Source organism: Helianthus annuus, chromosome 17 (genome assembly GCF_002127325.2).
Source record: "Helianthus annuus cultivar XRQ/B chromosome 17, HanXRQr2.0-SUNRISE, whole genome shotgun sequence".
Taxonomy (NCBI): domain Eukaryota; kingdom Viridiplantae; phylum Streptophyta; class Magnoliopsida; order Asterales; family Asteraceae; genus Helianthus; species Helianthus annuus.
This window is the reverse complement of record NC_035449.2, coordinates 23513536-23528291: the sequence shown is the minus strand read 5'-3', so window position 1 is coordinate 23528291 and position 14756 is coordinate 23513536. Positions and strand designations below refer to the sequence as shown.

The 14756-nt window shown below is 35.9% G+C and overlaps 2 protein-coding genes across 2 annotated transcripts; both read right to left on the bottom strand.

Annotated features, from left to right (window-relative positions):
* Positions 1-2813: 2813 nt before the first annotated feature.
* On the bottom strand, positions 2814-11273 carry LOC110923854. Its single transcript, XM_022167910.1, has 4 exons — positions 10865-11273; positions 6653-7243; positions 3036-3227; positions 2814-2920 (listed from the first exon to the last, which is right to left on the bottom strand). The coding sequence occupies exons 1-4, from the start codon at positions 11271-11273 to the stop codon at positions 2814-2816; spliced, it is 1299 nt and encodes a 432-aa protein (XP_022023602.1).
* Positions 11274-12115: 842 nt separating this feature from the next.
* Positions 12116-12839, bottom strand: LOC110923192. The gene has a single exon (XM_022167357.2). It carries the CDS (start codon positions 12606-12608, stop codon positions 12357-12359), a length of 252 nt encoding a protein of 83 aa, XP_022023049.1. The 5' UTR covers positions 12609-12839; the 3' UTR covers positions 12116-12356.
* Between the last annotated feature and the right edge of the window lie 1917 nt (positions 12840-14756).

The window sequence follows — 14756 nt, the reverse complement described above, 5'->3', positions numbered from 1 at the left end:
AGAAATTTTATGAAAAAACGACCTAAGATCCGACCACTCAATGCCACTATGGTGGTCCAACCAATAATCATCAATCGTTCAAAAATCTTGTTATTGATAATCAAAATTACTTTTGATTAATAAGAAGGCTGTACATCATGTGTATCAGGATTCAGGAATACAATATACATATACACCTAACCTCATCTAAAACAAAAACAAAATAATCAATTGGGACCCCAACAACTTAAGTACATGACTTTTCTTAACGACTCTTCCGATTGGTCAATGCCTTTGCTTGAAGCCATGGCAGCCGGAGAAGACAACTTCTTTGTTTGGGTGACTGACCGGAGATTGGACTTAGCATGGTGGTGGATGGCTCTGATGGTGTAGTTCCACCGTGCGAAGCCTTGATCTTTTAGTGCCTCCACCAATCCAACGGTACCGGCTACCATCCATGCTCTCCTAGTACTAGAACTCATATTAGAAATGAAGGTGAGTGAGGTTTAGATTCTGTTTGAAATGAAAGTATGTTGTGAGTGGTTGATGACAAAGCCAAAGATGAGGATGAGGTATATATAGATGCAAAGAGCAAAGCACACGGGAAGTTGAAACAGCACCAAGTTTTAGGGGATAAAAACAAAACAGGAGGCCAAGGCATATTGTTTTTTTTAGTGGGCTGCATGGTGACGCTTTTAGGATGGGGACATTTGTTATAGATGCGTAATAAATGAATGTATCTATTTAAACATGTTAAATAGATTTTTTTTTTTTTTTGTGTACAATATATAAAATTAAATTTGTGCTATGTAAGGTTTTGTTAAAAAAAATAAATTTGATATTTGATGTATTTTTATTTCTCCTTTTCACGTTATGGACCACAGACCATGTTGATTTTTTCTATGGACCACAGACCATGTTGATTTTTTTTCATATTTTTATAGACTTGTGACATGTACCATTTAATGTAAATGTTATTGCTATGAGGGGGCGTGGCACCTTGCAAGGTAGGGTTGCTGTTAGCGTAGTTTACACGGCTACATTGTTGCCGTGATTGTTTGGAAAGTTTAAGGTTTGAGGAGGTGGGGTCTGTCTCTTTGGGGTGTGTGTGATTGTTTGGCTAAAGGTTGTGTGGGAAGTATGGGTTGGGTTATCAATGCCACATAGGACCATTAATTGATTGCTACACTGTCCTCTTGTCTCATCTACCATGGTTGGTATGGATTAAACCATGACAACCATGAACCTAGTTTTCTTTTTCAATATTTCTTGTTTCCTTTTCACAAAATAAATTAAAATAAAAAAATAGTGGTTTGGATCATGGCCACACCCTTAGGGTAGTGGTTTTGAATGATGAATTAGAAGTGGATGACATGACGCTGATGTGGAGAGTCAAGGTGACCATAAGGGTCATGACCACACCCTACAGCATTAGGGTAATAAATGGGTGAGATCCATGATTTTATGGTAAGTGTGGGTGGGCTTCCCCATCGTTTTGATGGTTTTAGGAAACTCAGGGATGAAAATGACATGATATTGTATTATTGGTTGACCTACCCTACCCTACGGCCTCCTTTTCCCATTATTATATATAGGGGTGCAAACGAGTCGAGCGGCTCGCGGGCACTCGAGATAGGCTCAAGAAAAAGCTCGAAACGAGCCGAGCCTTATCGAGCCCGAACCGAGCTCGAGTCTCACATGTGAAGCTCGTTAGGCTCGTCGAACCTTGTCGAGCCTTAGTGTAAACGAGCCGAGTCGAGCCGAGCTTATTTAAACTTGTTTACAAGCCGACCTCGAACCTAAAAATAAGCTTATTTAGTAAACGAGCCCGAACCCGAGCTTTACTTATCGAGCTCGCAAGCCTAAAAAGTCTATTATTTATATTATTTTTATTTAATATACTAATTAATAGATAATAAACGAGCCGAGCCCGAGCCGAGCTCAAGCTTGACAAAATACAAACGAGCCGAGCTCGAGCTTTGAAAACAAAGCTCGAATCGAGCCGAGCTCGAGCCCAAGCTCTCATAAGTTAATCGAGCTCGAGCTCGAGCCTGGCCGAGCTCAAACTCGGCTCGACTTGTTTGCACCCCTAATTATATATAACATTTTGAGTAAGTCTTAGCTAGAGTACAAATGCAATCCCCTCTTTAATACTTAATTACTAAACTAGTTTTTTTAACGTCGCGCGTTGCGGCGAAACCGAGCAAATGATAATGTAAAACAAACGTGATTTAAAAATAAAGCATGTTGTTTAGAAAGACAAACCATTAGAGCAGTTTAATTTATCATCGTACCGTTTTATGATACCAAATAAATAATTTATTTTGAGTACAACTTCGTTTTTAACAAAACTTATAACGGAATGTCAAGGGGAAAAAATCAAGCACAACTACGTACTTAAGTTTTTAGAAAAAAATTATAAAAGTAAATTATTGAAGAAGTATCAGATTAATTGATAAATTAATACATGTTCTTAAAAAGAAAAAAGATTATTAAAAGAAGGGTAAATTACACTTTTCGTCCTTTATGTTTGTAGCGGGTTGCAATGGATGACCTTTAACTTTAATAATTACAGTCTCAGTCCTTTATTTGCAAAACCTGTTACACCTTAGGTTCTTTGACCCTAACCTGGTTAAAACTTTCATTGTGAGGTCATGTGCAACCCATGTGAAGGCAAAACAGTCATTTAATACAAAAAAAAAAGAATGTCAAATTTTAAAAACTTATATAAAAATTATAAACCTAAACCATCATCATCTTCCATGTACTCTCTCTCCCTCTCTCTCTACATACCACTTCTCCAACCATCATCATCAGGCCACCACCACCGCCCGCTAACACCGTCGACCACCGACATCATCACCATAACCATTGACCGCCATAGTCCCACCACCATCAAGATCCAGCCCCTCGAAAGGGGATTTCACCCAAAAAGACGAATCTACCCAAAAAAAGGGTAGTGAAATCATTGGAATACAAAAGACGTGAAATCATGAGACGAGCTTTATTCAACAAAATCCTTGTTCGTCACCTCTTATACCCTAATCGATCATCACCTTCCGCACCTAACTCCAAAATCATCAATTCTCCCTTTCGTAGCTTTGGATCGAACCTCGGGTTCTTCTCAACTAAAAATGAGAATTCGTTGACGGATGAATCGAATATTCCGTCGGAATCTAACAACATTTTGCAACCTCCGTCAAAGGAGCTTGACGTTAAAGATGTCAGCAATAAAGATACATTAACGGCTGAAATGATATTGATATTATAAACTCTAATTTTAGTTTTGTGTATGTTTAGTGAACTGTAGGTTGTGCTTTCCTTGTTGTGATTGATTTGTGAACAGGATAATTTGCACATGTAGAGAGAGAGAGAGTACAGGGTGATGATGGTTTAGGTTTATAACTAATATAAGTTCTTAAATTTTGACATTCTTTTTTTTGTATTAAATGACTGTTTTGCCCTCACATAGGTTATGTTTTGCAAATAAATGATTGTGACTGTAATTGTTAAAGTTAAATGTCACCCATTGCAACCTGCTACAAACATAAAGGACGAAAAGTGTAATTTACCCTTAAAAGAATGGTAAAGGAAATATATGGTTTTAAAAAAGGAAAAAAATATATGTTCTTAGAAGTAAATATAATAATAAATTATTATAACATATTAAATAAAAAATAACAAAAAAACAATATATATTATTATAAAAATAAAGTTACTATTCATCGTCCTTCACCAACAATATATATATATATATAATATATAATATATAATATATAATAATATATAATCTATAATTGTTACCCTTTAATTTATCTCTTTTTTCACCCCAAAGAGAATTGGAATGATGGAATGTGAGGTTTTTTTAGTTATTCGTTGGTTTTCATTTGCACTCTCTCATATTTTATGTTAAATTATTGGAATCATAAGTTTTATCTTTAATTTAAAGTTTTATCGTTATAGTTATAAATTCGAGTTTTTCTACTTTTTACGTTAGCTCACGGCATAAGTTCGTGTTTGATTTTGTCTACGTTTAACATCATGTGGAGGTATAACTTAACGTTTTTGTTTTACGATTTTTCCATTTTTGTTGTTTGCTTACTATCTATCACAGTCTTACAACCTATACCCTGAAACGAGGGGGTTAAACAGTAGTTAATTTATCAATTTATAAGACCACCCGTAGTGGCCAACATTTTGGCGTTTTCCCCCTCAAACACGCCCCAAAACGCCCGGTCCCCACCCCCGCCGGCCGTTTTCCGGCGTTATTTAGCAAAAAAGCCCCCCTAGCGTGATTTGAAACACGCCGAAACTTCATTTGTTTGCCCAATAAGACCTTGCCATGTGTGTATAATTAGTTTTAATTAAAAAAAACAAAAGAAATAATATTTGTGTGTGGATAATTAGATTTTGGCAAAGGTTTTTTTTTGAAGGTTTAAGTTGCAGGTTGTTGTGGGTGACAAAGGAAGAAGAAGGTGATTTTGCACATTCAGTCCCTGCACTTTGATTGTATTTAAAAAAAAGGATTTAAACTTTAAAACCTTTAATATTTCAAGTTTCAAAAATGCTAAATCAGTCACTAAAGTTTTGTTTATTAAATGTCTGATTTGGATCTTTCATAAAACCAAAAATTTTGCAATGTAATTTTTTTACTTAATTTAATGAAGTATTTTAAGTTTTTAATTAAAAAAAAATAATTGTGATATGATTGGAAGGGGCGTTATTGGGCATTATTCCCACTACGCCACTTTTACAATAACGCCCAATAATTACCCCATGCTGACTGGACTGACACATGACAGAAAACGCCCCAGGGTGGGGGCATTATTCATCTAACGACTACGCATGGTCTAACTACACAAACGTACAATCATTGTCCTTTTTGCAAGCCTTAATTATAGATTAACTGCTTTAAAACTTCTACTTTCACTCGTTATGCTTTATTTAAAACTTTGTCACATTGCTTCATTTACACTTAACTCCATCTAAAGACTAAGTTAGTTCAAGCCATGTACATAACATGTGAGGGTGTTAAAACTATTTTCCTTTCCCATTTATTCCATGCCATGCACATGTCTTGAACTGATTGATCCTTTGGACGGAATCTATCTATACTTTCTATAAAAGGAGAAATCCAAGTGACATAAGAAAAGCTGATGTGTCAGCTTGAAAGCATGTCCAACAAGGCTTTTCTTATGTCATCTGCGATGAGGTGGCAGCGATAGAGGAAGCATAGTGACATCATAATTTCAAAGATCTGCCATCCAAACCACTGCCCCAACTTTTAATTTCAAAAGTCTGGCCCACATTCAATTATGAAACCGCTGATGTTCATTGAAATTTCAAACGACTAATGCTCATTAAAATGGGAGGGTAATTTGAAATTTAAAACTTCATAGGGATATGTAATTTACATTTAATGTCATTAGAGCTTCAATTCTTCTCTCTCTCTCAAATATAAATTCAAACCCAAATTCAAAGTCGATCATAATTTCAAAAACCCATTTCAATCTCTCTGTCTACACTCTCTCAACTCTCTATTTCTAAAACTGTAGATATAGAGAAGAGGATGAAGACGAGAGAGGCGGTGCATTTACCATAGATTTCAATGGTAGTTTAAAAATAGATATTTTTGATATTTTTTTTGATTTTTTTCCTTTTATCATGAACTGAAAGTTTGTATGCTAAATGTTCTTCAGGTAGATCTTGCTGGATTTGTTATTTGGTGTTGAAGTCTTTGGTTCGTTGGCCGAGCTTCCGAATGTGATCAAGGTTATAAAATGGATCTCAACTTTATTGATGAAGAGGTAATGTCTGTGTGTGTTTAAAATAAATCATGATTCTATGAAATTTGATTGATATGTTTGTAGCTTTTGAGTATGATATTTTTTGATTTTTTTCTTTTTATCATGAACTGAAAGTTTGTATGCTGAATGCTCTTCAGGTAGATCTGGCTGGATTTGTTATTTGGTGTTGAAGTCCTGAGTTCGTTGGCCAAGCTTCCGAATGTGGTCAAGGTTATAAAATTATTTTATGAAATTTGTTTGATATGTTTTTAGCTTTTGATTATGATATTTTTTGAATTTTTCTTTTTATCATGACAGATGAGAGTTTATATGCTAAATGTTCTTCAGGTAGATCTTGCTGGATTTGTTGTTTGGTGTTGAAGTCTTGGGTTCGTTGGCCGAGCTTCCGAATGTGATCAAGGTTATAAAATGGATCTCAACTTTATTGATGAAGAGGTAATGTCTGTGTGTGTTTAAAATAAATCATGATTCTATGAAATATGATTGATATGTTTGTAGCTTTTGATTATGATGCATTTGATTTTTTCTTTTTATCATGAACTGAAAGTTTGGATGCTAAATGTTCTTCAGGTAGATCTTGCTGGATTTATTATTTGGTGTTGAAGTCCTGAGTTCGTTGGTCGAGCTTCCGAATGTGATCAAGGTTATAAAATGATTTTATGAAATTTGTTTGATATGTTTGTAGCTTTTGATTTTGTCTTTGATTTGTATAGATTGTTTATTGTTTATTCAGATGCTTGCATTGGTGTATGAATGTTGTTAAAGAGGAAGCACTTATGTAAAACCACATAGATCGGCATGCACCAGTTCCAATTTCTTTGTAGCTCTCCAGGAAGTGGATTTGAAAGGTAGCCTGATCTGCTTGCCTAGAATGCACCCTTCACAGATGCTTGTGCCTTTAATCTGAGGTAAACCAGAAACCATAGCTTTCTCATGCAACAACTTTAAACTATCCCAATTTAAGTGTCCATATCTCTTGTGCCATACTTGAAGCAGTGATGACTGATTGGGAGTGTTGGATTCAGCCTTTGAAGCATCCACAACAAACATATTGTTAGTAGAAACATGAATTTTCATCAACTCAGCTCCTTGATTCTTAATGGTGCAGTCACGGCCCTTAAACAACAAAGAATAACCTTTCCTCATGAGCTGTCCCACACTCAGCAGATTATACTCCAAAGTTAGAGCATAATACACATCACTAAGCAATTTATATGAGTTTGGGCCAGTATAAATTCGAACAACACCTTTTCCTTCAACTACAAGTGTCTTTTTATTTCCCAATTGAACATTCATTTTAAAGGTTTCATCAAGTTCAACAAAACTGACCTTGGAGCCTGTTATATGATTGGAACATCCTGAATCAAGAAACCACATATTGTTGGCTTCTTGTTCAGATATAACTGCCATAAACAAGTATTGATCCTCACTATTGCTGTTGTTTTCTTTTGGTTCCACTGGTTCAACAATTATATTGACCTGAGCATCTTCATTATACCAACAATCCTTGGACAAATGACCATACTTCTTGCATGTATAACATTGGGGTACTTTACTTCTATCAAGTGATCTTCCTCTTGTGACGACCCTCACTAAACCAGGTTTCCGGACGACCTAATTAATAATTGATTACTGCTTAATTACTGTGCTTACTTGAATTTATGGATAGACTGCTACTTGAATGCTGATACATGTACTTACTTACATCATACTTTACTTGCTGTCACTCCATGTTTTGCTTACAGCACCTTAGTGACAACCTTGATGCACCAAAAGCAGAGTAGCACAATGAACGGATAACCTATTGAACGTGCTGTTATAGTCAGCATCAGGCAGACACTGCTTCTAAGGCCTGTATGTGCCAAAAATGTTTTACTACACTAGTAGTGAGTGTAGGGATACAAGGGTTGTAGAACTGCGTCTCTAGGAATAAGTACAGTGATCGGATGTGCCTAAAACGTACACTAAGCACAAAGCACAGCACTTTAATTAACAATTCAGCAATTGGTTAGCTAATAAAGTGCCAAAACATGGGAAAAATATTACTAGACACTTTCCAAAGCGTCGGGAATAAGTTGTGTCACTAAAAAGGGTATTAACGACACTTAAAAGCTTTGTTAAGCACTTTAACGGATTACTATCCAACCGAACAACCGGACTTTACCCGGAACATGAAAATATGGCCATAAACATTATTTACCTTTTTCTGAACCAGTTAGGGTCCCTGAATGCCCTAACACCCGCCATAAAGCACTACGCACAACTAACCGGGTTAATACTTAACTAACCTAATTAACCTAACTGATAACTAACTAATTAGTTGAAAATGAACTAGCTACCCCCCCCCCCTTTAGAAACCGTCCCCAACAAGGGGGACATACCTTGTACTATTTTAATTATTTTATTTTCACTTGTCTAATATCTAGAAGGCACTTAAACCTTTGGACCATAATCTTGCAATTGTCTATAAGAACATGAGATGGCACACATGAACATTCACTTAACATTACACCACAACACTCTCTCTTTCCCTCTCTACAAGCTCACGGCCAAGCACCCCTCTTTCAACCCTCCATCATTCGACTTCCATCATCACATTCCAAGCTCATTCTAGTGTCGAGGATCCCGCATAAGAAGGCTTGGTGCACTCGGAGCTTGAAGGACCTCATTCGCTAGCTTTTATCCTCTCATTTTGCGCTTAGATTCTCCCCTAGCCCCGAGCTAGTGGTATGTTACTTAAATCACCTTCTCGAACTATTTTAAGATGGTTAAAATGTTATGTAACGGCTAAAACTCGTAATCTTACAAGATGACATATAAAAGTCTACTAAAAATGCAAGGAAAGATGGTTAAAAGCTCATAAGTTGTGTAAATGTTGTAGTATTTATTTTGTGTGGTTATTTGGACCCGATCTATGTTGGGGTAGCTCGGATCATCATTTAACCCGGGTTGGTCATGATCATGGATCATGACATAAGGTTGTTTTGAATGAAACAAGGGTTAAAGGGTGAAACTCTACCACACACAAATCATGAACTTGTATAAAAGCGTTTTACTTGTGAAATAGTATTTAAAACTAGCAGATCTACGTATCTGCAAGTGGTATTTTCAAAGAACCACGTATCAAAGAAATCATGTTTTCTAAAAACGGATCTTACACTTACAAGTATAATTTTTAGAACACACAAGTGTGTAAGCACTTGTGTAGCACAAAAGTTTTGACAAAATAACAATTTTGTAAAAGATGACGGGAAGTTGTGAAGACGAAAATTCTTTAAAAGTAAGGTTTTTACGAAACCGGACTAACTTATATAAAGATCCGCTAAAAGTAATGAGATTTACTTCGTATTTTGAGTAAATCACAAGTTCATGAAATTTATGCGATTTACATAATTGTTAACTAGTTTGTTGTGTCGGAAATTGTTTTGAATGAATAAAGAAGTTGTTGAATTGGTTTGTAAAAGAAAATGATACGCTTGAAAGCGTGGCCACCTCCAGTTACAGAGGAAACTCTGGCGAAATTTTTCCAAAAACCTAACACTTAGAATTATTTACACTATAAGTGTTAGAAATACCTTTCGACATGTTTTCAAAATATAAGTTTCGCCACGACTTTATTTACAAAATATCGGAGGTGGGATTTCACAAAATAAAACTTAGTAATATATATCTGATATATACATTTTCATAAATCACTTGATGCGTGTTTATGATTATTTTGTGAAAAATACATAAATATTATTTTTAGAGTAAAAATAATATTTTCGAACGTTAACGAATCCAAAATAATACGAACGCTTTCACAATAAATATATAAGTTACACCGGTAATTATTATTACCACTCGATCGTTAAAACGTAACTTACGCATTATACGGAAATATTTATGAACGCGTATTTTGTCAACGTATTATTTTTGGGGAAAATGATGTGAAGTGAAAATATAATATTTTTGAGAAAAATATTTATATTTTGGAATTAGAAATAAATATATATTAAGTAAGACTTAATAATATATTTCGAGCGCACATGTATTAAATCCCCCATCCTTGGGAAGGAGAATGATTACCAAGTATATACGAAAAGTAAACACGAAATAGTTGTCTAACTATTTCCCAAAAACTTAAACCATAAAGCTAAGGCACGGCCGTCCGTCTAATAGAATTAGTACATGTAGGTCGTTGCTCAGCTGCTTGATTTGGAGTATACTTGGTAGAGACGCACCGCTGTGAGTTCATGTCCCCTTTTTCTCTTAACTGTTTTCAGTTTTCTAAACTGCGGGGGTGAAATACATGTTACTATGTTTACAAATATTTCTTATATGGTATGGTTAGCGTAAGGAGGGTTGTTATTTAGATCATGTGAACTGGGTAGGCGGAAACTTGAGGTCATTAATCCTCAGGGTAGGACCGAGGGGCAGGAGCGATAGATCTATTTGGGTGTAGCGAGCCCAGTCCCAGGCCCAGCATAACGGACCTCGGGATGACTTTGTACCCAGCGCATAAGTCTGCTAGGTTTGAGCCTTCCTACTTGCATTTCACACATATCAATGGCCTTGCAAACCATTGGTGATCTCTTTTTCCTTATTTGCTACATACCAAGATTTTATACTTACAAAGGTTTTTACTTACTCACTACACATGAACTTGCTCAACAATTTTTGTTGATTTTTCCAACTTACATGTATTTCAGGTAATTAAGGATTTGGCATGGTATGATACGTTTTCTCGTTGCGTAAAAGAAATAAGGTCATCCAAGTTTAGGGGTCGTGGCTCTTTCCTGGACGAGCCACCGCTTTTAAACTACGTCTACTTTATGGTTGTGGTTTTAAGTCCTGAACAATGTCTTTATGTTAGTAGGTTGTAATTTCCGTTGCATGTGTCGGTACTTTAAAACAATGTTGTGGTACTTTTATTTTGAAACTTAATCAATGGATGATCTTGCATGGTTTTACTTTCATATAGCTTTGTTATGATTAAGCTATGGTATTAAGAAGTCACACCAGATTAACCACGCTTCCGCAAAGCCAGGGTGTGACACCTCTGCCCCGGCCTCTTCCTCTGCCCCGGCCTCTGAAACCTCCAAGTCCTCTGCCATGTGCATTTGAAGGCCGGTTTCCTTCTTGCATAACCTGCAGGGCATGTTCTTCAAACTTTTCCGTTTTCTCATGGGATATGCTATTTATTCTTTCTTCTTGTGATTGCAAGGAACCCATCAGCTTCACAGGGGTGAGTTTAGATAGATCAAGTGATACTTCAATGGATGGAACAATGTGATCAAACTTCGGAGATAAACTTCGAAGTATCTTCTCAACAATGGTTTGATCAGTAATGATCTCCCCATAAGCTCTCTTCTGGCTCACATTTCCCATATCCCGAGAGAAGTATTTACTGACTGTTTCATTGTCTTTCATAGAGAGATTCTCGAACTCTCTTCTTAATACTTGCAATTTTATTGCTTTCACTTGGGTATCTCCTTGATACTCCATCTTCAGAATATCCCAACTTTCTTTGGAACAGCAATTCGAGAAAACAAATGATCATGAACAGCCTGTTGAATAATGGCCATAGCATGAGCATCTCTTTTCTTAGCATATATTCTTGAGTTTGGTTGCATCAGTTTCTTAGCAACCAAACAGAATGGAATGAAGATTTAAGAACAAACAGAATGGATTAATATTATTAGCAACCAAGTCCCATTGTCCGATCGTAGTTTTTTTGGTCTTTGGTGTATGTTTAGGAGAGCAAACATCGTACCGTAATCGTTAGCCGAAAAAACTAACCATAATTAATCATAACCAACAAATCCAATCGGTTGTGGTTAAGCGAATCAGATTACCATTTGGTTATGCTTGTGATGAAGATTAATGTGTCTTCGTGAACCGACTTTAACCAAAACCGAACCAGCCTTATATGTTTGTGGCTTTGTGTTTTTTAGCTTTTATACCTCTATATTTCTAACTTTTTATATCTCCATCTTTAGCTTCTAACGTTTGAATTCGTGCTTGGAACCTGTATAACCGAGCTTAGTTTACCATAACCGTATGATTTTCCACTCGAACAACCGGAGGTTAACTGACTCATGCTTAACTGACTTTCATAAGTGTCAAATTTATATGTATCATGCTTTGCCGTTAAATTGGTCGACAACAATCCATAGTCGGTGCTCTTTCAAAAGAATTTCAACCCACTATGATTGCAACAAAAAAACAGCCAAATTATTTATTAGGAGGCATACAAAGTTATTTTTCGTTTAGTTGCACATGCCAAGCTCATAGTTTAAAATGATTTATTAAAATCTAATCACCATGCTTTGTATACTTATTTTGGGCGAGAAAAAAAGATGGCAACTTCATTTCATTTGAATCAATAATCATGCATACATACAATTCATCATATTTTTGACTCCTTTGAGTACGTACATAATATTGAAATCCATATACAACCGGGAAAATCGTTGACGACAACATCAACTCTGACCAGAAACCCACTGAGCATATGGAGCTTGTTGATTTCAAGCTATAAATTACATCTCCAGGTTGATTTCTTTAAAGTAGATATATATATTTAATTCAATTGGGACCCCAACAACTCAAGTACATAACTTTTCTCAAAGACTCTTCTGATTGGTCAATGCCTTTGCTTGAAGCCAAGGCAGCCGGCGAAGACAACTTCTTTGTTTGGGTGACTGAACGGAGATTAGACTTAGCGTGGTGGTGGATGGCTCTGATGGTGTAGTTCCACCGTGCAAACCCTTGATCTTTTAGTGCCTCCACCAATCCAACGGTACCGGCCACTAACCATGCTCTCGATGTCGAACTCATTGTATCTTGAAATTGAAACTTTTTAACTATTGAAAATGTTTGTAAGATTTGTTTGATGAAGCAGCACAAGATAAGAATCGGGTATATATAGACGCCACTAGGTAGAACTGTAGAATAGCACCAAGTTTTTTGGAAGCAGAAACGGTAGGCTTATGGTTGATGGTTTTCTAGGGGAAAAATGGTTTTAGTTGTTAAGGATATGATGTATAAATGGGACAGGCTTGAACACTACATTATGAGTCATCATATTTTATCTTTCACATATCTCTTGTGAATTATTATTTTAGTAATACAAGGGGGATGCACCATACAACAGAAAACGACACACGCATTTGAAACCGTACTCTTTTGGCCTTTTCGAACATTTGTTTTCTACTCATCTGTCGAATGTATAATAACTAGTTTTTGCCTCACCCGCGTTGCGGGGCAATAAGCCGAATATTTCTCTCTCATAACATGTATGTATGTACAGAGGGAAAAATCATAAATTATATTTTGAACTGGAGACGAAATCATAATTTTAAACTCAGAGCAAAATCATAATTTTGAGCTAGGGGGAAAAACATAATTTTATTTTGAACTGTGGGCAAAAACGTAATTTTGAGCTGAGGGCAGAATCGTAATTTTGAGCTAGAGGGAAAAAACAACATTTTATTTTGAAGTGGGTGCAAAAACGTAATTTTAAACGAAGGGCGAAACCGTAATTTGAAATTGGGAACAAAATTAAAAGTCAGTTTTTGAACTGAGGGCAAAAGCGTAATTTTGAGCTAGGGGCAAAATTGTAATTTTATTTTGAGTTGGGGGCAAAAACGTAATTTTAAACAAAGGACGAAAACGTAATTTTAAACTAAAAATAAAATTAAATTTAAAAAAAGATGGACCAATAGGGAAGAGCCAGGCAAGCTGCCTGGCACTATTCCTCTAACTTAGAAATGTAATTGTAGGAAATAAATTTCAAAAATATTTTGTTTATTATTTATCTCCAATCATGCATTCAAAAGTTTCATTGTAAATTTGTTTATATAGTATGCTAATATAATTAGATTCTTCTATGTATATAACTGAAATAACAATTTTATTTCAACTACATTTTAAATACACTTTGTATGCTAGATGGATAATATTTAACTTGGAGTTAATTAAACAGACAGATGTAATTTGTTGCCGAATTTCAGAAAACCGAATGATTAGAGAGCCGTGTAATTACTCCCAGATCGTTTCTTTGTGTTGACACTTGATTTTTACGCGTTCTTCAGGTAAATGAGTTCAGCTTCAGGAATTTTGACATGTCTTGTGGTAGTTGATGCAATGGTTATTAAATAATGTCTCAGACAAACTTTTAAAACTAATTTGGGAACGAATGTACTAAGATCCATAAGGATCAGACTGTGATGGTTGTGGCTGTTCATTTTTATCCAAAACCCGAAACCCAACCTGAATTCAAAGCCACCCGAACCCGAATTAGAGAATACCCGAAAAACCCGAACCCGACCAACCCGAACTTTAAATGGTTCGGTTATCGGGTCACTTTTTCCAGGCCAAAAACCGGAAAAACCCGACCCGAAACATGAAACCCGAAAAAAAACCCGAACATTTATTATTTTTTTCTTATAAAAGTGTTTAGATTTGGAGTCTTTAATAGATGGAACACTAAGTTTTGGGACTTTTAAATATGATAATATCATATTGTTAACTAATCTTTGAACTTTGATGATATTTTTTTTTTAACGGCAAATTTGGATCACTGACGGACCACTGGAGTATCATCGTGCCACCAGAGGAACCACCCGATCATATCCAACTCCACTAGGCATAATGCCACACCAATTCAGGAGGAAACCCAATAAACATAGGAAAACCCCCCTTGTGGGAATCGAACCCAGGACCTATCACTAGGCTATAAAGCCATGTGTCTTTCATGATATTTTTAAAGTAACAATATGAATTATGATGATATTTTGTAAAAAAAAAAATATATTTTCATTTTACATCTAAACCCGAAAACCGAATAACCCGACCTTAACTAACCCGAACCCGAATAACCCAAACCCGACTAACCCGAATTTTAAAATGGGTTGGTTATCGGGTCAATTTTTCTTAGAGAAAAACCCGAACAACCCGACCCGAAAAACCTGAAACCCGAAGAAA

Coding starts and splice junctions, on each gene's coding strand:
- LOC110923854 (XM_022167910.1), bottom strand. CDS start 11,273: ATGGAGTATCAAGGAGATACCCAAGTGAAAGCAATAAAATTGCAAGTA. Junction 3,228..6,652: donor CTGTGAAGGGTGCATTCTAG/GCAAGCAGATCA, acceptor ATATCATTTCAG/CCGTTAATGTATCTTTATTG. Junction 2,921..3,035: donor TTTGGAGTTAGGTGCGGAAG/GTGATGATCGAT, acceptor TTTTTTGGGTAG/ATTCGTCTTTTTGGGTGAAA.
- LOC110923192 (XM_022167357.2), bottom strand. CDS start 12,608: ATGAGTTCGACATCGAGAGCATGGTTAGTGGCCGGTACCGTTGGATTG.